Source organism: Pipistrellus hanaki, assembly GCF_964339955.1.
Source record: "Pipistrellus hanaki genome assembly, chromosome: 10".
Classification (NCBI taxonomy): Eukaryota; Metazoa; Chordata; class Mammalia; order Chiroptera; family Vespertilionidae; genus Pipistrellus; species Pipistrellus hanaki.
Genome location: NC_140512.1, coordinates 28,359,863 through 28,379,893, shown reverse-complemented (window position 1 = coordinate 28,379,893; position 20,031 = coordinate 28,359,863). Strand labels below are relative to the sequence as shown.

Below are 20,031 nucleotides of genomic sequence, written 5' to 3'. Positions count from 1 at the left end.
CAGCAGAGACAAACTAGAAGATGCTTGGTCTCTAAGATTTGACAATAGACAAGAGTTTAGACAGTTGTTTGTCCACCTTTGGCATCACGTTTTCCTACCAGTTAGTCAGATGTAAGTTGGAGGGATAAAAGTGGTGTTTTTTAACGTTTCTTTAGAAGCTCCTAGAGTAAAGCCTCTGTTTGGATATCATGAGAAGGTACTGGGTTTGAGTTTGCAAATGACGTTATAATCTTTGAAGGAGCTTTTTATAGCCTGGGAATTTATTTCAACTTAAAGTTTAAGGTCTTTGTAATCGTATTTAGTTTAATTGTTCAAATAGGAGAGAAACATTTTCAACTGTAGAATTTGTGCTGGAAATAAAATGGCAGTAATATCAAGTACTACTGTCAGTGGTGTTTAGACCCAAAGAAAAGATAGATGTTAGAATTGTTAAGATATTTCAGATCACAATAACATTAATGAAAGCATGGCATGAGTACTAAGAGGTAACAACCATTGTTGCATATTTTTCCAATTACTTGAGAACCATTGTTGCCATCATCACATTCTGTGTTGGGTATGACATGGTCATCTGGAACCAATAGCAGCCCAGAATGCCCAAGCGTGGAGCTACGCTATCTGAGAAGTCTGCTGTGTGTTGAAGCCACATTCAATATGGACCCGAAGGCTTTAGGGAAACTGGTGGAATCCATCAGTAAAACCGTCAAGAGCTGTGAGTACTGACCAGACATCCAGCACTGCCTGAGCATCTTGGTTCAAAAAGAAACATTGGTAGACATACTAGCTGGATATTAACAAGTGCTGTGTAAGCTCCAAATTAGAGTTCCTCTGTTTCCTATATAATGTTTTGATCACTTGAAAAAAATAGACAGCAAGTGAACAATTATCCATGCACTTACACTGTAATAGCCAGCTATCCTAAAATACATTTGTGTATGTGGAAGGAAGAGCTTAAGGATACATGAGATCGTAAGTGCTAAAGGATTATCTGCCAACCAAGGACTCATAAATAATCTAAAATTTACTAAGGGTTTTCAGAGTATAAAGGTTGACTTGGACCAGTTCCCCAAGTTCCCTGGCACAAAATCCATTGAAGCAGACAATGGCTGTGCTTTAGGCAGCTGGTAGAGATGTGTAACATAGGATACTGTAGATGTTGCAATAGCATGGTGCCTTGAACATAGTGTTTATGAAAACTAGTCCTAACAGATTGTTGTTGGTTTTTTTTTTTTGGGGGGGGGGGTGGGGGGTCCCTGCCCTGAAAGACATTAAAAAGTAACCTTCATGAAAGTTTTTTTCTCTCTGGTAAAGACCACCAGCCATTCTGATAACACTGAAAATCTGTTCTTAGAATTTGAGGAAGTTACTTTTATTTCAGCCACTTGGACAGCCTCATTATTAAGCTCTTCCACTTTTTCTCATTAGGATAGGCACCACTTTTCTAAAATTCTCCTTGTAGATTTAATTCTGTTTTCTCTTATTCCAGATACATTTTAAATGATCTAAACTCCTCAAGTACTTGTAGGGCCTGTTTCCAACCCTGCTGTCAATGCGTCCCTTAAGTCGTATCTGGCAGATTGAGCCAGTGTTTAATGTAATGTCTTCTGTCACTTGCTGCTTTCCTAACAATTGATTATTCCTTTCTTTGGGCTACCCCCAACCACCATCAATCATAGTGTTTGTATTACCTTACTGCACTTTATCTCCATCAAAGTGTAACAACCTTGAGGCAGGAAGTATTCATTGCCTGGTTCATGGAAGACCCTTAATAAATGCTTATTAGATGGATCAAGAAGACCTTTAAGTCCTATGTGATACTAGCTACAGTGTGAAGCCTGAGGATCTAATTCAGTTAGTAAAATACTATTGGGTATCTTTGTAATTGCTTATTCTTTAGATTTGTCAATCATCCTAAGAACCAAGTCATTCTGACCACAGTGGAAGCCCTATTATGGTAAACTGCATATTTGCTATGTGTTATAATTAACTTCAGTTTGGTAACCTGAAGTCATTTCAAAGACAGCATCCAAACTAACAGGTTTTTTCTCCCCACCTTCCCCAGACACAAGAAAGGAGGGAGGGAGGACAAGGAAGAGAACAAGAAAAATAGTAACCAGCTTTCCCTCCTCTTTCAGTTCTCTCAACCTTTGATTCATAGAATCAGACTTTTAGAAATTTAAGGACTCAGAGATCATTTAGGGTAGACAATACCCAATTTCCATAGTTGAGGGCTTTGAGGTGTAAAGATGCTACATAACTTGTCTATCTCTCAACTATTTAGTCTCTTAGAAATGGAAGTAGAACCTATACTTAAGTCTACTACCCCCAACCCATAAATCTAATCCCCTAGTTCTCAGTCCTGATGGTGCATTAGAATCACCTGTGCAATTCTTAAATCTACCCCTTAGGTCACTAAGTCTGGAGTGAGATCCAGGTACATTAAAAAGTTTCAGTTTGAAGCCAGTCACCAAGTCCTACTAGTTTTTTGTGTGTGTGTTTTTGTTTGTTTAGCAGTATCTCAGGCTCCTTCCCCACTCTCTGACCTGCTTCTATCTCCCTGGCCCCCTCACTTCAAACCTGGCTTCTGTGCTTCCAGTTTTCTTTTCAATACAGATTGCCACTTCTCTTTTCCTGAACCACTTCTCACCCTTTAAGGCATAGAAGAGTCAACTGAACTCTTGTCTTAAATCTAATTCCTGGGCCTGCTGTTAGCAATTCTGAGGTAGGTCTGGGGCGAGGCCTGGCAATTTGCATATTTAACAAGCAATGGAGAAGGGATTGATTTTCATACAAATGGACCAAAGATGACACCATGAGAGACACTGTTCCAGTAAAATAAATGTTAATCATCTGACCATGCATTCAAGGCTCTCCCCCACCACCCCATTCTCTTCCATCTTATTTTTCACTTCCCACTTGCTGGCTCCCAGGAAGACATGTTCAACCTCAACCTCCATTCTACCTCTTTATATTGTTCCCTCTCCCTGGAATTCTCCACTTCTTTACTACCCCCAACTCATTCCTTCCTATAAAAATACTATGTATCCTTCAAGGCCCAATTCCAAGCCCATCCCCATGAAAGGGGCCCAACTCCTCTTTCCAAGTGAGAACCATTTTAATTGTGTAAGCTCTTGAGTAACAAGTCCATGTCATACTTTTTATGGCATCTCGCATCAAGGGGAAAAAATAGTTTTTAGTAAAATACTGGAAATTAGGTTGAAGAACTCAATAAGTCATATTCATATTTTTATTTTACAGTCAAGAAAAGTGAAGTCGAGAGCCTCATAATACTTTTTCACGGCTTGGTGGAAAAACCTGATGAGAGGCTTGATAACGCTAGACTAGATCGGAGCACATTTCGAATGGTCCTGCACGGCTTGTTTGGAATGACTGATGATAAGCTAATGAATAGGGGTAAGAAGTCATAAGGGTCTGAAATGAGCCAAGCTGAGCTGGCAGACTTGTATATTTATTATACTTATATATGGCGTATATAAATAGATTAATAAGTGGCAAATATTTTATATTCAATTTTCATCAAAGACTGAATTTTTTATTGACAAACTAGAAAGACAATTCTGCTAGTGCTGCCAATACAAATTAGTAGTTGATTTTATTGTCAGGATGTTTTTAATATAAATTTTGCTCAGGATGTCTTATAACTGTACCACTTTGAGAGAGAACTAGTAATGGGCTAAATAAACCAGCAGTATTGTTTTTTCAAAGATAAAGCATGTGACTTAATCATGATGTCTATAAATCCATATGCTGTAGACATGGACATTTTTCAATGATTTCTTTTTCCTCATAAAATGAAAAATGATATTCATTATACTGAAAAAAATAAAAGGTCATTTGTTTAAAATAAGTTATTTAATATGAGCCATTCATTTTAACTAACTGATTTTTTTGTGTTCAATTTGGTAAGTTTGGATCTATATATGTACACCCTTGAACCCATAACCATAGTCAAAATAATTAACATTCATCACCCCCAAAAGAGTCAATAATATTTTACTTTCTATAGGATTATATTAAGATTTCATTGGTAATTTAAAAATAGAATTATTTTAGTAATTTACGTTTAGGCATTGCACAAGCTCTTTAGAACAGAATTTTGCCACTTTTTTAGAATAAAAATTACTACATTGATTGGCTCCATCATCGTACATACCGTAGTAACTGTACCAAACAAGATCATCATTGGTCATGGAGGAGAATGACTTTTCTTCCTATAGAAATCTAGGGAAAACATTTTTAGTAATTTTGACTTTTTTGAGAATGATTGTACCAGAACCTTTTTTTCCCCCTCAATTTGGGAGGAGATTTTTAAAAATCTATACATACATATTCTTGAATTATAAAATAGCTGTAAATTATAGTACACTTATATGTGCTTTTTTTCAGTATTTTTTGCATTTGACAAAGACAGTGATAACTGCATAAGTGTAAATGAGTGGGTTAAAGGATTATCGGTGTTTCTTCGAGGGACTTTGGAAGAAAAGCTGAAGTGTAAGAATTCTATATGGGATTACTGGCTTAGTAATATATATGGTTAATTTTGTATTTAGTGAATGTTTAAATATTTTAAAAAATATATAATTAGTGTTCTCTATAGCAACCTTGCAAAAATAGTTCATGACAGTTTTAAAAATACAAGCCAGATGAGAAGGGTAGGCTGTTTCATAAGCGAGTCCCTAGTCCCAAGATCCCTAAACACTTCATTCACTGGTTCTGTAATGTTTATCTGTCACCAGGATGGGCCTTTGGCTTAAGGCCCAGTCTAATAACAGAAACTAAGTGTTAGGACTTATGCCAACTCTTATCAGCTAATAAGGTGGACATTTCTGAGACTGCCTCTGAGCTCAGCAGGAAATAGGCCTTGATATTGGCAGTGCACAAGTCCTCTGTGTGTGTGTGTGTGTGTGTGTGTGTGTGTGTGTGTGTGTATAAATATATACAGACACACAAACATAAAACAAGGTAAAACACACTATCAGACATCAATACTGTAGTGTTAGTGTAAATGAGTGAAAAGGGGGGGAAAGCCAAGGACAATGAAAGCCCAAAGGGAGGAGAGTTATAAAGAAAGCTTCTTACAGAAAAGGAATGTTAGGAATTCCAAAGACATCCCAGTTCTCAATTTTGCCTAAAATTAGCTGAGGCCTCCCCTCACCTGTACCATTGGTGTGGTGTGTATTTCCTATGTTTTACACCTCTGATTCCAGGATTTGGGGCGGAGAGCCCTGGAAAGATAATAGGAACAATTTTAAATAGTTTTCAAAGAAACAGATTGCTTAAGAGAAGACAGCAGAGTGCTGAGGAAGTAAGTTTTGTTTTTTTTTAATATATTTTATTGATTTTTTACAGAGAGGGAATGGGATAGAGAGCCAGAAGCATCAATGAGAGAAACATTGATCAGCTGTCTCCCGCACACCCCCCATTGGGGATGTGCTCGCAACCATGTACATGACCTTGACCAGAATCGACCCTGGGACCCTTCAGTCGCAGGCCGATGCTCTCTATCCATTGAGCCAAACCTGTTTCAGCCGCTTTTTTTTTTTTTTTTTTAATCCCTTCTTTCACTTGAATTTGGAATGTTCAAAAAAGAATCCCTAAATTAAACACATTTTAAAGTGATAGCACATTTTTAAAGAAAATCACCAACTTTCTGACATACTTTTTTCCCCCTAGTTTTGTGTGTTTTCTTCTTCAGTCTAATTTTTTACAGGATAACATTTAAATATAGTTGCCATTAAGCTTATTGCAACATTCCTATACAAAAGACTCACGGAAAAGTGAAAAGCTAAGTTTCTTGGATGTAAATTCTTGTGGTAATACTAATACCCAGTGAAAATGGTTGTGATGTTGAAAGTAGCTGTAGAGTAACTGAATAGCATCACACTATCAAAAAATGTTTCATCCTCTAACCCCACTTCCTAAAAATGTTTTATATACATTTCAAAATACGTTAATTTGGGGGAATATACTACTTCTAGTAAGGTTGTGTTGCAAACTCGTGTATGCAACAGATTGGAGAAACTCGACAAAAAGGCACAGCTAATCTAATACTCTGGAGCTTTATACATGGTTCTGTTGCTTTTGTAAAACACTTACCTGGGTCACAAACACAAGCGCTCTTTCACTGCTGTATTCCCAGGACCTGAGTAAGTCACCTGTGGATGAATGAGTAAATTGTAGTAGTGCTTACTCTGAGGTGGAAGTCACTCCAGGGAGAAATCAGTTTTTCTGTGTTATGCAGACAGGCAGGCCCCAAAGAAATGACAGACTCACTAGCCAAATACCCTGAAAAATGTTGTCAGTGACATAGCAAAGTGTGTACTTAGTTTTTGTTCTCTATGTAACAAGAGAATCATAAAGCTGAGATTTTTACACACATTTGTATAAATGTTTTATATGATCAGAGATTTAAAAATATGTATCCCCTTTATTTCAGCTTCAACTCTCAGTTTCAAAATCCAGAAGTTACAAGTCTTTCTTTTCACATTCCAAGGTGTATTTTATCTTGTGGAAAGAAATATAATAAAAGGTTAAAATCTCTTTACCATATAGACCAATAATTGTAGGTTATATAAATTGTTTTTATTATTGTAATAGAGGCCCAGTGCACAAAATTCGTGCACTCGGGTGGGGGAGTCCCTCATGCCAGATTGCGAGAGGGTGCAGGCCAGGCTGAGGGACCCCACTGATGCCTCAATCGAGCTGGGAGGGACGCAGGAGGTTGGCCAGCCAGGGAGGGACCGTGGGAAGGCTCCAGGGGATGTCTGGTCCGTCTCACTCAGTCCCAGTCAGCCAGAGCCCAGCAGCAAGTCAACCTACTGGTTGGAGAGTCTGCCCCCTGGTGGTCAGTGCACATCATAGCGAGTGGTTCAGTGTCCTTAGCATATCATTAGCATATTATGCTTTGGTTGAATGGCCAACCAGATACTTAGCATATTAGGCTTTTATTATTATTATTATTTTAACTGCCCTTATCCAAGTTGTTAAATATATTATGCTTTGAAAAGTCTGTTTTGAAGTTTATTATTATGGTGATGATGGTTACATTTCTCGAGAGGAAATATTTGACATGTTGAAGAACAGTCTACACCAGGAGTTATCTGAGGAAGAGACTGATGAAGGAATAAGAGAATTGGTAGAGATAACACTGAAGAAAATGGTAAGAATGAAATTCTGTAATCCTAATATATATTAAAACCCAGGGTGTGTAATGACAGAAGGCTCGACTGAACACTGGAAATCAATCCTGCAGTCCATGCTGGGTTGCCATGACTGTAGATCAGGCCTGGAAAGAGTCCTGGAAAGAGAGGCAGGGTCTGATCCGTAGCCTCTGTGGCAGCTGTTGATCAGCCTTTGCCCGTCTTTTTCTCTCTAGGCTTTGCCAGCAGCCATGCCTCTCTTTTTCTCTGGGCCTCTGCAGGGGCTGCTGATCAGTCCTGCCTCTCTGATCAGACCTGGAGATACGCTCAGAGACGATAACTGGCATAGAAACCAACCAATCAGAACCTAATCTGGGTGAACTTCGAAGGCAGAACCTAAGGTGGGGGCTGAGGAGAAGTTTTAAGGGCAACAGCTGTTTGGTATAAGGTATAAGAAAGCGGTTCAATTTTTTAATGATTGGTTTGGCAATATAGTGCATATGGCTGGCTATCAGTCCAGATATAGAGATTATGTATTTTTGTCTGTCAAGAGCCTCTCCTCCTGCTGAAAAAGGCTTTCCCCCCTCCCCCCCCACCCCATTTAAGCAATCTTATCCTGTATAATTCATCTATACTACGGTAATAAAATGGTAATATGCTAATTAGGGTCGACTGGCCATCTTTTGGACGTCTGACTTCCTTCAGGACAAAGCCATGATAGTGAAGGCTGAGGCAGAGGCAGTTAGGGGTGATCAGGCCGGCAGGGGAGGGCAGTTACGGGGGATCAGACAGACAGAAGCAGTTAGGGATAGGCAGGCAGGCAGGAAGGTGAGCGGTTAGGAGCCAGCAGTCCCAGATTGTGAGAGGGGTTTCCAATTGGAAAGGGTGCAGGCTGGGCTGAGGGAACCCTGGGCCACTAGTTCATTATAACCAAGCAAGTGGATGTTGGATAAAGCTCAGATAAAGAAAATATTTCCCTCCATAATAAATGCAGCCTTTATGAGGGCAGGAGTTGTTTTCTGCTCTGTCCATTGCTTGGAACAGTGTCTGGCTGATAGTGGGTGCTCAGAAAATATTTGTGGAATTGCCAGGTGATTAAATGAATCACTATTCCAAGTGAATGTTAATTTTCTCATTTTGAAATATTTTAATATTTAGTAAAACCTCACTAATTTTGGGAAAGGCAGCAGATTTAAGGTGTATTAAATTGGATGCTATTCTTGTCTGTCTTCATGACCTTAGCCTTCCAATTCTTCTACATACTCAATATAATAGAATAACATAATGATAAAAGGTTGTTTTTATAGAGTGCTTGCTATATGCCAGGCCCTTCATATTTAATATGTGAATTCATTTTATCCTCAAAACAACCCTGTGAAGTAGACATCTCTATTTGGCAGATGAGAAAACTGATGGGTTTTCTCAAGATCACACTAGAAAATTGGGTGCAGAATTCAGTGAAACCAATAATATCCTTTTCTAATGGACATACTAGTAATTTCTCTCCTTTTCTTACTGTAACCCTAACCTGGATACCAGTGAAGATTTGTGACCCTATGATTTGTGGGCCTGGCTAACCCATGACTCTGGAGTTCAAGAAAGAAACATGATGTGGACTGCCGAGTCTCAGACTCAGCTGACACAGACCCAGAGTATCCTCTTCCACTGGAAGTACTCACTAGACCCTGCCAGGGCACAGGCTAGACTTGTTGAGAGATAGTATGTTCCCTCATACCAAACCCCTCATCTTCTTTTTGAAAGGAAATGTTATGGAGTGAACTTTTTTTCTGACAATTACTCAAACCTTTCTCTAGATTAGACTTTCAGCAGCCCTGCTTTAGTTATACCCTGAAGTGAGAAAAAACAGTAACAAACAAAGACCCATCCAATCAAATCCAAATTCACTGAAGCAGCTAAAGGCCTATGTAACCCCCACACATTCTATCCCCATGATTTACATAATCACCCATAGCCCCTGTCACAAATGCTCCACTTGAGGCAGGTCTCTTTTCTCCTGACTTACGCTCCTGCTTATTGTCATAATTCAGGTTGGCCATTGTGCACTTCCTCCACACACTTCCCTACCTATCAGATCCCAACCATCCCTAAAGACTAGAGTCTGCATGACTCTAGTCCATATTGGGCTGTGAGTGCTCTAACTCCCAGTGCCCTGGTCCTTATCTGAGCAACTCCACTCTTAACCCTTTTTGCATGGTGAGTCCCCAAGTAAGAGATCCTTTCAGGAACAAGTTTTAGTACTAAAAATTAAGCTTGAGAATTTTTGCCCTGTGGTACTTACTTTATCACAAAAATAGTTGTTCAATATAGGCTTCCTCTTTAGGATTATGACAACGATGGCAAGATATCTTTCGCCGACTTTGAAAAAGCAGTGAAAGAAGATAGACTTTTGTTGGAGGTGTTTGGACAATGTTTACCAGAAGAAAAGGTACAGTGCCATCAGCCCCAAAAGGATGAGGGAACATTTTAAAGGATCTGAAAATAATACTTGTTAGACACTCACCTCTGTAGGGCTTCAGCTCACTGCTAAGTTTAGGCAAGCATGAAGAGCTCAGCCCGTCCTAGTGCTTTGGGAGCCAAGACAGTAGTGACTGTTAAGTAATTCCATTCAACAGGCTTTTCTTTTGAGCTTGTAACTTCAACTGTACACAAGTCCTCATTTCCTGTATGTTAATATTTCTCAAAAAAAAACCAGGGTATATTGGGCTTACTTAAGGGATAGAGCAGTGAATAAAGAGTGGATTCAGCAAGAACTGCTAGAAAAAACTTGATGTCTTTCAACCCAAATGTTGTCAATGAGAATAAATTAATTTTTTTAAAAAAATTGGACACATATATAGTATTTTGTGGTCATAAGGTTTATTTTCATGTTTGGATTTGACAAGTTTTATGAGCTAGAAGAGCCAGCCTAATAATTTATTTAACTCATTAACATTTTCTTTAATTCTGCCTCTGATCAACTCTGCTTTGCAAACCTAAAAAGACACTTTTCTTTTTTGAAGAAACTTCTTATTCTGTGGTAATTTAGATGATTTTGTGAATGAACTTGCATAAGCTATCCTTATCTATTTTAGCTCATCTCTCTTAATTTGTTCCAATATAGTTTATTATTTTATTTATTTATTTATTTTTTAATCCTCACCTACGGATATGTTTATTGATTGTAGAGGGAGGGACAGAGGGACCGAGGAAGAGAGCGAAGAGAAAGAGAGATTGATATCTAGGGATTGAACCCAAAACCTAGGTATGTGCCCTGTCCAGGAATTGAACCTACAACCTTTAGGTCTACAGGACAATACTCCAACTGAGCCACCTGGCCAGGGCTATTCCCACATTTTGTCTGGAAATATGTGGTAAAACCCAATATATGAAAGACAGACTTCTCATTTTAAGAGACTGGTGGGTGAAACAGTGCAGAATAATGGACTGGGTTGGAGTAAATACTTATGTCTGACAGTTCTTGAGTTTTTCCCAGACTCCTTCTGTCGCCCAGTTATCTAGAGTCTTGCTACTCAGTGTAGTCTGTGCACCAGCACAATGGTATCACCTAGGAACTTATGAGAAATGCAGAATCTCAGACCCCACCCCAAACCAACTGAATCAGAATCTTTTTTGGTGCTGACATGAGAAAGGTTTCTTTCTCTCATCATGATCAAATAGTGTATTGTGTATGTTGGCAGGGATGGGGAGGAGTGCTGGCCTCCACTCACAGATCAGGGATCCATTCAAGAACGAAGCAGCTCACTTAGCAGCTCCTCCCTTTAGGACTGTCAGACTTTGTGTGTGTGTGGTAAAAGACACCTAACATAAACTTTACCATCCAAATCAATTTTAAGCATTCAAGTTCAGTAAAGTACATTCACACTGTTGGACAGCAATCTCCAGAACTCGTCATCTTGCAAAACTGAAACTTTGTGCCCATTAACTCCCCACTCCTGCCCCGCCAGCTCCTGGCTACCAGCATCAGAATTACAATAAGACCCTGAAGTGGAGGTTCATAACACTTTTATGTCTGAGAAGGCTGACCTAGACAGCAATGTGTTCTTCCTAATTCTATGGCCAGGTCTCTAATAAATATTTTAGCTAAATTCAGCAAAAATATATCTAATTGCCCTATGAGAAACTAGGGCCAACCCCCTTGCCTGCTGCTTTTATTAAGACCAGCTAGCCCTAGCCGGTTTGGCTCAGTAGATAAAAACATCAGCTTTTAGACTCAAGGGTCCCAGGTTTGATTCTGATCAAGGGCACATGCTGCTTTTTTGGGCTCAATCCCCAGTAGGGGGTGTGTAGGAGGCAGCCAATCAATGATTCTCATCATTGATGTTTCTCCCTTCCTCTCTGAAATTAAAAAAAACAAAAACAAAAACAAAAAAAACCATCTACCACTTAGTGTCCTCCTAACAAGTTTGGATCAGTAAATTATAACTGAAGATGAACTTTCTTAACTGATATGTTCAAATTCAATCCATTAGGCCAGAGGCCCTTAAGGATAGGGAGAAACGAAAAACAGATACCATTTGGTATGGGCCTTCTCCAGTTATTTTTATCAGTAAAAATATGTAAACAGGCTGGACACAATTGGATTTCATTATGTGGTCTACTAACGGGGGTGGGGGGGGGGAGTGAGTGTGCTAACTGTAGTGGTAGAAGTTTAGTAATTACGAATTCTAATTTGTTTCTGCCATAGATCAAATAAATTCTTCTTACAAGTTAACTAAAGCATGTAAGCTTCTAATTTCAGCTTAGTTCTAATCGTTTATTAACTTTCTTACTTTACAGACTTGTCTTGATTTTGAAACCCTGGCATTCAAACACATCCTGAATTCTATCTAGTTTTTTAAAGTGAATCACTCAATACTTGCATTAAAATAAAAAACAGATTTTGGATGCCTATCTTTATTTCTTTCAATTAATTCACATATAGTTATTGCACTGTGAGAGGTAATATTATAAGAATCATTTCTGTAATAGTAAGTATGGATCAAAATAGCACTTATAATAGGTAATGATAAGCTAATTTATTTAAGTTAGTCAACAACCTTGGATCTTGTAGCATCAAGTCAGGCATTCTCAACCCTCTTTTCTCTTGCTTCCTCAAACATAGAAGTTGGAAACCTAAAACATTCACTATTCCAGACTCCTCAGAAACAGTCATGGGTCCAGTTCTAGCCAATAAGATGTAATTAAAGTCAGTAGATGGTGTTTCTAGAAAAGTTTTTATTAAAGGAAACAGTTTATTTTGTCCACAATAAACTAATTTTAAAAGATGAGACTAAATTAAACAAGAAGCTTGAACGAAATTACAAAGAGGAGTGCATTAAAAAAATAGCAGCAAAAAATCTCTTCAAGAATGAAAATGACAGGCTAAAAATAAATATTCATAGAAAATATTGATTTGCTACTAGTAATCTTATATTCTTCTTCTTTGTTTTAATGGATGACTTGTATGCACATCTTTTAGCTTGTCCTCTGGTTGCTTTGGCACAGTTGAAATCACCTAGTTTAAAAAAAAAGAGAACCAGAAAAACTTAATTTTATAGTAAAAGAATAAGCAAACTATCAGAAAATATCATATATCCAGTAGTTCAATCCTTGCTATAATGTTTGAAGCAGAGCTAACCCAAGTTCAAGGTACATCCTACAATCTAGGCACAGAGCAAAGTTTTCCATCCAAACACTGATGGGAGTAAAAAAAAAATTTAATTTAAATTCTTTATTGTATTACATGAGTCTTCTTTTTCCCCCATTGACCTCTCCACAGCCACTCCCATCCCCTACTGTCTGTGTCCATTGGTTATGCTCATATGCATTCATACAAGTCTTTTGGTTGATCTTACCCCCTCACCCCACCTTTATTTTTATTTTTTAAATATATTTTGATTTTTTTTTTGATTTTTTTTTTTTTTTAGAGAGGGAGAGGGATAGAGAATTAGAAACATGAATGAAAGAGAAACATCAATCAGCTGCCTCCTGCACACCCTCTACTGGGGATGTGCCCGCAACCAAGGTACATGCCCTTGACCAGAATTAAACCTGTGACCTTTAAGTCTGCAGGCCGATGCTTTATCCACTGAGCCAAACCAGTTAGGGCCCCACCTTCATTTTTAAAGCCATTTAATAAGAAAATAATTTTGAGGGGAAGTAAACATGCCCTACTTAACATTCCTTTGTAGATCTGAAGTCCCTTGTTGTTTTATGGGTACAGATAGATATCCTGCTTGCATACAACTTAAACACTGATAATGTTTGGTATATTCAGTGATGTGGAGGTTTGGTATATTCAGTGATGTGGGGGATAATGGTAGTGAAAAATTTAAAGACATATCAGAAAATATTATAACCCTCAATTTCTTAGGGAAAAGGAAATCAAATGCATCATGGAAAAAGAGTAGACAATAAGTTAAAGCAGAATAAGACAGTCTTCACTTAAACTGTGAAATTATTTGAAACCATAAATTACACTTGGTACTAGAGGCCCGGTGCACGGATTCATGCATAGGCAGGGCTGGCGGGGGGGGGGGAGGGGGGGGGGGACGACACTGAGAGGGAGGGCTGTGAGTGGTTGGCTGGTTGGCTCCGCTCCCTGGTTGAACTGGTCAAATTTCCAATATAACTTCTGGTCCAGGGGACAATTTGCATATTAACCTTTTATTATATAGGATTTCTCCTCCTCATTCTATTCCTAGGATTTGGAACTAATATATTTTTTCTTGAAAATACAGTCAGCTCTGGCTTAGACAGCTCTGTGTCTGTATCCATGCCTTAGTTCGGCTGTATGTGAAGAAAGGAAGGGTTGCCAGCACAAACTAAAAAACTTAAAAGAGGCTTAAGCATAAAAACTGTGTCTATAGATTTTTATTACTATAAAACAACCACTTACCCTTAATCAGATAATTTTCAGGTAAAACATATACATAAGATAAGCTACCTTGCCCCTCCTTAGTCACATTATAAAACATAATATTCTGTCTCTTTTGTTAAAGATGTTTTTTATTGATTTTTAGAGACAGGAGAGGGAGATACCTCCAGAGGATTTTTAGAGGAGGGATGGGGAGAGAGAAAAACACTTGAGTTTCGGTCAGCTACCTCCTGCATGCCCTGTGATGGAGATCAAGCCCCCAACCCAGGCATGTACCCTGACCAAGAATTGAACCAACAACCTTTCAGTACACAGGATGACACCCAACTAACTGAGCCACACCAGCAGGGCTAGTATTATATTTCTTGTTTAAGACAAGGATTAATGGTATCAAAGCAAATGGTATTTGTTAGTAAAATTCAGTAAACATGTCAAAAACTAAAAATGAAAAATAGTGAATGACAATACTAAAGTTCTCATAAATAATTCTCTATTTAGGGTTAATCCTATAATCAAATCATCTCTTAGAAGTCTTTTTTAAATGATCTTACCTCTTTAAGTTTATTCCGAATTAAATTCGCTGTTGTATTCAAGGAGTCATCATGCATATCCACTTTGGGTATGTCTGGTAACTGAGGCCCAATTAGCACCTCATTACTGCTAGTGCTTGTTTCAAGAAAAGATCCAAGTTTACGATCATCTTCTCTTCTTCTCTTCCGCTCCTGCAGTTGTGTTGTCCTAGGCATAAATCTATCCACTGCCTCTGAAGGAGTAAGAGCCTTCTGTGCACCAGGGCAGGCCACTGAAGTTTTTAAAGTTTTCATCTGCATTTTCTGCAAAGAGTCATTGTGGTGACAATGCCCCACTGTTTCATCACAGTTTCTCCCAAACTGAGAGGAGCTTGATGCTCCGTTCTCATACTCTCCTGATGAACACATACATGTTGAGGAGAAATAACTTAAAGGCAATTCACAAGAATAAGGAAGACAAGGATCCGAGTTCCCAGAAGAAGTGTTCAGCATAGCTTCACAAAATCCAGATTTCTTTGAGTGGAAGTTCTGTCTAAAATCTTTTGTATCTTTATTCTTCTTTGTCATAAAATAATCTTTATATTACAATTTAAAAGGTGGGAGGAAAGGAAATAGAAATAGTTCATTTGTTTTCATCATTCAGAAAAGTGTAATTCTAAAAACAAACATTGCTTTAAAATGTTAACCATTGTTACCCTTACAATTTTATTTCTTGGGCAGGCAATACATTCATGTGGTTTAAAAGCTAAAAAGGATAAAGGTATAGTAGTGTTACACTACACTTTCTTTGCTCCCCTTATGCCTGGTTTCCACCCCCATAAATAATCATTATTTTTACTTTCCTACTCATCTGTCCAGTATGTCTTCCTTCTACCTACCCCTCTTTCTCTCCTGAAACATCCATTTCTTTGCACCTTTGTGTTTTCCAGTTAACTGTAGATCTTGGAGAATTTCTCCGTTATTACATACAGTATGAATGTATATGCTGCTTAGTTTTTATAGGAAGCAATATGCTGGGCCCATATTTAATTCCACACATGCACGTACAAGTTTGTATGGAGCTAGTTATTTACATATTCCATAGGTTAAAGTTCAGTCTCTACAAATTACCAGGGACTCTCAACAGCTCTCTTGCCAATTTTTTAGGTAAGTTTTTAAAGAATCTCTCCACTTATTTCTCTCTTCAACATTGCCACATGCCCATTCCCCAATCAGCCACAACTCCTCATATTCAATAGCTTTATGGACACTGACTTTGACTTTGACTCAAAGGGTGGACATTTGGTAATTTAGCTTCTGGTAGCATTCAGTTTTCAGACCACACATGCTATCTTAATCTAATTCTGACTGCTCTAGTTCTACAACCCACATAACCGATCCCAGGACTCCATCCCAGGCATCTGGAATTTGTGTCAAGGGAAACTCAGTTGGGCATATGAGGCCCCTGGCCAGCTATTGGTCAAAAGTAAAACTTTCCCACTTTTAGCAGTTTTAGATTAGCCAAAGGGGACTGGTTTATAAATCCTAATTATTTCTCACTTCAGGTAAAAGTTTTAATTCCTTAGCGTGGGACACAAGGCCCTTTATGATTCACTTTCTGGCCACTTTCCTAATGTTACCTCTAACCGAAGCCCATGTGTGGTTATCCTGTTCTACTCACAGCTCCTTAAGATGCACGATGCTCCTTTATTCCTCTGGGCCTTTAAACATGCTATCTGGCCCACCTTTCCATTCTTCCTCTCCCCTTCTGAACCATGTCCACTGAATCTGTCAAAACTCAGCCCCCTCTCACATCCTGTAGGAAGTCTCCCACAAACCAACACCTCTCTTCCCAGCCCAGATTACGTTGAGTGCTACAAAGAATCGTGGTACAGTTGTTGAATATTGAGATCATTTGTTTGCCCCTTTTCCCACTAGACTGAGCGCTTCATGAAGCTATACTTAGCAGAATGCCTGACACATAGATGTTTAGTAACAGGCTTCCCATACCTTTATTTTTAGTAACTCTTGCTATATAAGCCTTCCTCTCTTGTAATTTTTTTCTAGTTTCTTCAACTGTCTCAAATTCTGGAGCATAGCACACATGAAGCAATCCACCGAAGAAACTCTGTTCATCCATTTTCCTCTTGGCTATCCTAAACAGAAGGACATGATAGCATGGTTTATTAATCTAGATTTACTTAGGATGAAAAACTTGACCAGTATACAATGCATAGATCTAAAGAGCAAAGATCAGCTTTTCCTGTGTGTGTGTACATCATATGGTTTGGGAATTAAGTAATTTGCTTATGGATGGAATTGACCTTCTTGATCGAGTAGTGCATACTCCTAAGAGCCTTTCCTCCCTTCTCCCAACAGTGTCAATGGGGTTTGAGCTAAGTCATCCACAAATATCTAGACTTCCTTTAACCAACTTAGAATCCAGCTGGTTAGACTAAGGTACACAATCCATAGCCATAAAATAGAGATTTTCTCTGTGTTGAGTTAAGTGGCCTTTGAGTGTTAGCTCATACCCAGTTTAGCCTTCTCAGCACAATGTGTTCCTATATAAAAAATTAATAAAAATATTATAACTGTAAAACCTCCAATAATCGAAATACTGAATATATAACAACTAATCAATGAGAGGATGGTATCATTCAATAAATACTACTACTAAACATCTATAACTGGTCTGGCATTATAATAAATACTGAAGTACTTATTGAGTTGATTTTTGTTTTGTTTTTTAAATATATTTTATTGATTTTTTACAGAGAGGAAAGGAGAGGGATAGAGAGTTAGAAACGTCGATGAGAGAGAGTCATTGACCAGCTGCCTCCTGCACACCCCCCACTGGGGATGTGCCCACAATCCAGGTATTATACATGCCCTTGACCGGAATCGAACTCAGTACCCTTCAGTCCACAAGCTGACTCTCTATCCACTGAGCCAAACCGGTCTCGGCACTTATTGAGTTTTTTACCACATGCCAGGCAGTGCCCTGAGTGCTTCACTTGAATTAACACTTCACAAGAACCCTATGATGAATGTATGGCCTGAGGAGATTTTGAACTTGGCCATGTTTACCTTGGAGAGTGAAGCTGGGATTCAAATCTAGATGTCGAACTCCAAGGCCAATTGTACTAGGTAGGTGCTGTAGGAAATGCAAAGCCTCTAGAAAATAGCTTCCCTAAGGATGAGAAGCTGGCAAGTTGGTTAGGAAAGAGAGACTGCATTTAAGAGCAACCTGAGCCGAAACCGGTTTGGCTCAGTGGATAGAGCGTCGGCCTGCAGACTGAAAGGTCCTGGGTTCGATTCTGGTCAAGGGCATGTACATGGGTTGCGGGCACATCCCCAGTAGGGGGTGTGCAGGAGGCAGCTGATCGATGGTTCTCTCTCATCGATGTTTCTAACTCTCTATCCCTCTCCTTTCCTCTCTAAAAAATCAATAAAATATATTTAAAAAAAAAAAAAGATTCTCTGTCTTTAAAAAAAAAAAAAAAAAAGAGCAACCTGAAAATAACACCTGACCCCATAAAGTAAGTGCTATTTGTTGCACAGAAAAGAAAACATGAATTGTAATAACCAGGGAAGGATACGTCTTGGAATAAATTAGTAGGAGGGAGGGTTTACATAAAAACCGGTATGGCATTTTACATTTCAGCACTTTTGGGACAGAGTTTATGTTATATAGAAAGCTGGAAGAGATGGCACTAATTCATATAGGTGTACAACAGTAAGAACCTCAATAACTAATGTTTACTGCATTCTGCTAAGCCCTTTACATGGTTTACCTCATTTCAGCCTCACACAACCTCAATAAGCAGGTCCTTTGATCATATGGATTTTATAGAATAAGCAAAATAGGCTTACTAGGGTTTAATAACTTGTCCAAGATCATGACGTTAATAAGCAAGGGAATTGGAAAACTTACTCTAAACCCAATTTAAAAAAATTATTGATTTTTCTTTTTTACAGAGAGGAAGGGAGAGAGAGAGAGAGAGAGAGTTAAAAACATCGATGAGAGAATCATCGATGAGCTGTCCCTTGCACACCTCACACTGGGGATGTGCCCACAACCAAGGTACATGCCCTTGACCTGAATCGAACCTGGGACCCTTGAGTCCGCAGGCTGACGGTCTATCCAACTAGCCAAACTGGTCAGGGCTTACTTTAATCTACTGCCCCACATGACAAAGTGTCACACACGAGAATGATGCGATAGAAAGTGTTTCAGGAAGGCAAACATTTAAAAAGACTGGAGAACAATAAAGGGCCATGTTACTGAGTAATTGAGGTATGAATGTGGGAAACCTGGGACCTCAATGGCCATGGGAATGGGGGCAGTAGGACAGTGCTTAACTTGCACATTACCTTGCACTTTGTAAGTTCATGTATTTAATAAGATAAACTTCTGTAAATTCTTCTGCTGGGTATTCATCTAGAGCATTATACTGTTCAATTGCACCATACAGAGCAAATCGTTCAACTAATTCCTTCATGGCTCCCACTGCAGGAACTCCTTGTATTATTAAGTACCGAGATTCCAAATTAATTGTATATACCTAAAGGAAATGCAAACAAGTCAAATGTATTTCGCAAATAAGCCCAAGACAAATCTGCTTTAAAAACAAGAAATATTTTTCAATCAGTTTTCAGAAAGCAAAATTTTAAAAAATGTGCCCTTCTCTCTGATAAATAGCTCCCTCCACGTGAATTCACCTAACTAAAGCACAAAATAGACTACCTTCAATGGATACTTTCCAGAAATGGGCTGGGTACAGTTACTGGAAAGAGTCAGATATTCCCTGAGTGCCTACTCTGTGCCCAGGAGAGCCGTACCCAGAAAAGATACAATGGTTAAAGCCAAGCCCTGTTTTCGCAGCGCTGGCGGCCTCGCCGTTGCCCAGAGGGGCCGTGAGGACCTCGGTAGCTGGTGAGGACTCCTCACAACCATCTGCGACGAGAGAGGGGTCCGCCCGCAGCCGCCCGGGCCTTTACTTACATGGGCTGGGCGTGCGGGGCTAGAACTCACATACCACTATTGAGGGTGACAAAGGAAATTTAAAAATCACCTTACCCTCACGGACCGAGGCCGTCGCCCCTCCCGGTACTTGGCCCGCGAGTCGCAAACAGCCCTTTGGACGTGGTGGTCGAACAAGCCGCCGAGCTCGCCGCCGCCCGACGCCATCTTGCGGGCTTCGGCTCTCTCAGAAACGACAACATCCGCCGGCTGCACTCCCCTCGATCCAATGGGAGAGAGGGACGGGTCCCGGCGTGCGGGGATTGGCTGGAGCATCGACAGCGTCGGCCGTCGTTTCCTCCAAAAGAGGGTTTGTGAACGGCGAGCTGCCCCCCAGCGGCGCGGCGGAGGGGCCGGGAAGGAGGCAGAAGGCTTGCTGGCCCCGCCCCTATGCGCGGTGAGAAGCGCCACGGGAAAGGGGCGGGCCTCGAGCAGGGGGTGAGGGGCGGGGCCGCTTGG

General features: G+C 39.5%; 2 protein-coding genes across 4 annotated transcripts in view; one reads left to right on the top strand and one right to left on the bottom strand.

Annotated features, from left to right (window-relative positions):
• Positions 1 to 543: 543 nt before the first annotated feature.
• Positions 544 to 20,031, top strand: part of PEX1 (peroxisomal biogenesis factor 1) — a 69,567-nt gene continuing 50,079 nt past the window's right edge. Inside the window, exons 1-5 of the mRNA XM_084897358.1 lie at positions 544 to 712; positions 3,259 to 3,414; positions 4,408 to 4,512; positions 7,029 to 7,180; positions 9,502 to 9,606. Coding sequence (XP_084753484.1) covers positions 559 to 712; positions 3,259 to 3,414; positions 4,408 to 4,512; positions 7,029 to 7,180; positions 9,502 to 9,606 — 672 coding nt within the window. The 5' untranslated portion in view covers positions 544 to 558. The remainder of the gene's footprint in view (positions 713 to 3,258; positions 3,415 to 4,407; positions 4,513 to 7,028; positions 7,181 to 9,501; positions 9,607 to 20,031) is intronic.
• RBM48 (RNA binding motif protein 48) lies at positions 12,381 to 19,956 on the bottom strand. Of its 3 annotated transcripts, XM_084897429.1 has the most exons (5): positions 19,630 to 19,956; positions 18,924 to 19,114; positions 16,557 to 16,702; positions 14,589 to 15,142; positions 12,381 to 12,675 (listed from the first exon to the last, which is right to left on the bottom strand). In XM_084897429.1, exons 1-5 carry the CDS (start codon positions 19,846 to 19,848, stop codon positions 12,589 to 12,591), a joined length of 1,197 nt encoding a protein of 398 aa, XP_084753555.1. In that variant the 5' UTR covers positions 19,849 to 19,956; the 3' UTR covers positions 12,381 to 12,588. The 3 variants fall into 3 exon arrangements, with proteins under 3 accessions (XP_084753555.1, XP_084753556.1, XP_084753557.1); XM_084897430.1 differs by lacking the exon at positions 18,924 to 19,114 and having other exon boundaries at positions 19,630 to 19,797; XM_084897431.1 differs by lacking the exons at positions 16,557 to 16,702; positions 18,924 to 19,114 and having other exon boundaries at positions 19,630 to 19,798.

What these genes read in the sequence shown, in the direction of transcription:
- RBM48 (XM_084897429.1), bottom strand. Translation starts at nt 19,848, where the DNA reads ATGCTCCAGCCAATCCCCGCACGCCGGGACCCGTCCCTCTCTCCCATT. An exon ending in GACGGCCTCGGTCCGTGAGG is followed by an intron (nt 19,115 to 19,629) that starts GTAAGGTGATTT and finishes CATTTCCTTTAG; the next exon opens with GTATATACAATTAATTTGGA. An exon ending in AAGAGTTACTAAAAATAAAG is followed by an intron (nt 15,143 to 16,556) that starts GTATGGGAAGCC and finishes TGTAATATAAAG; the next exon opens with ATTATTTTATGACAAAGAAG.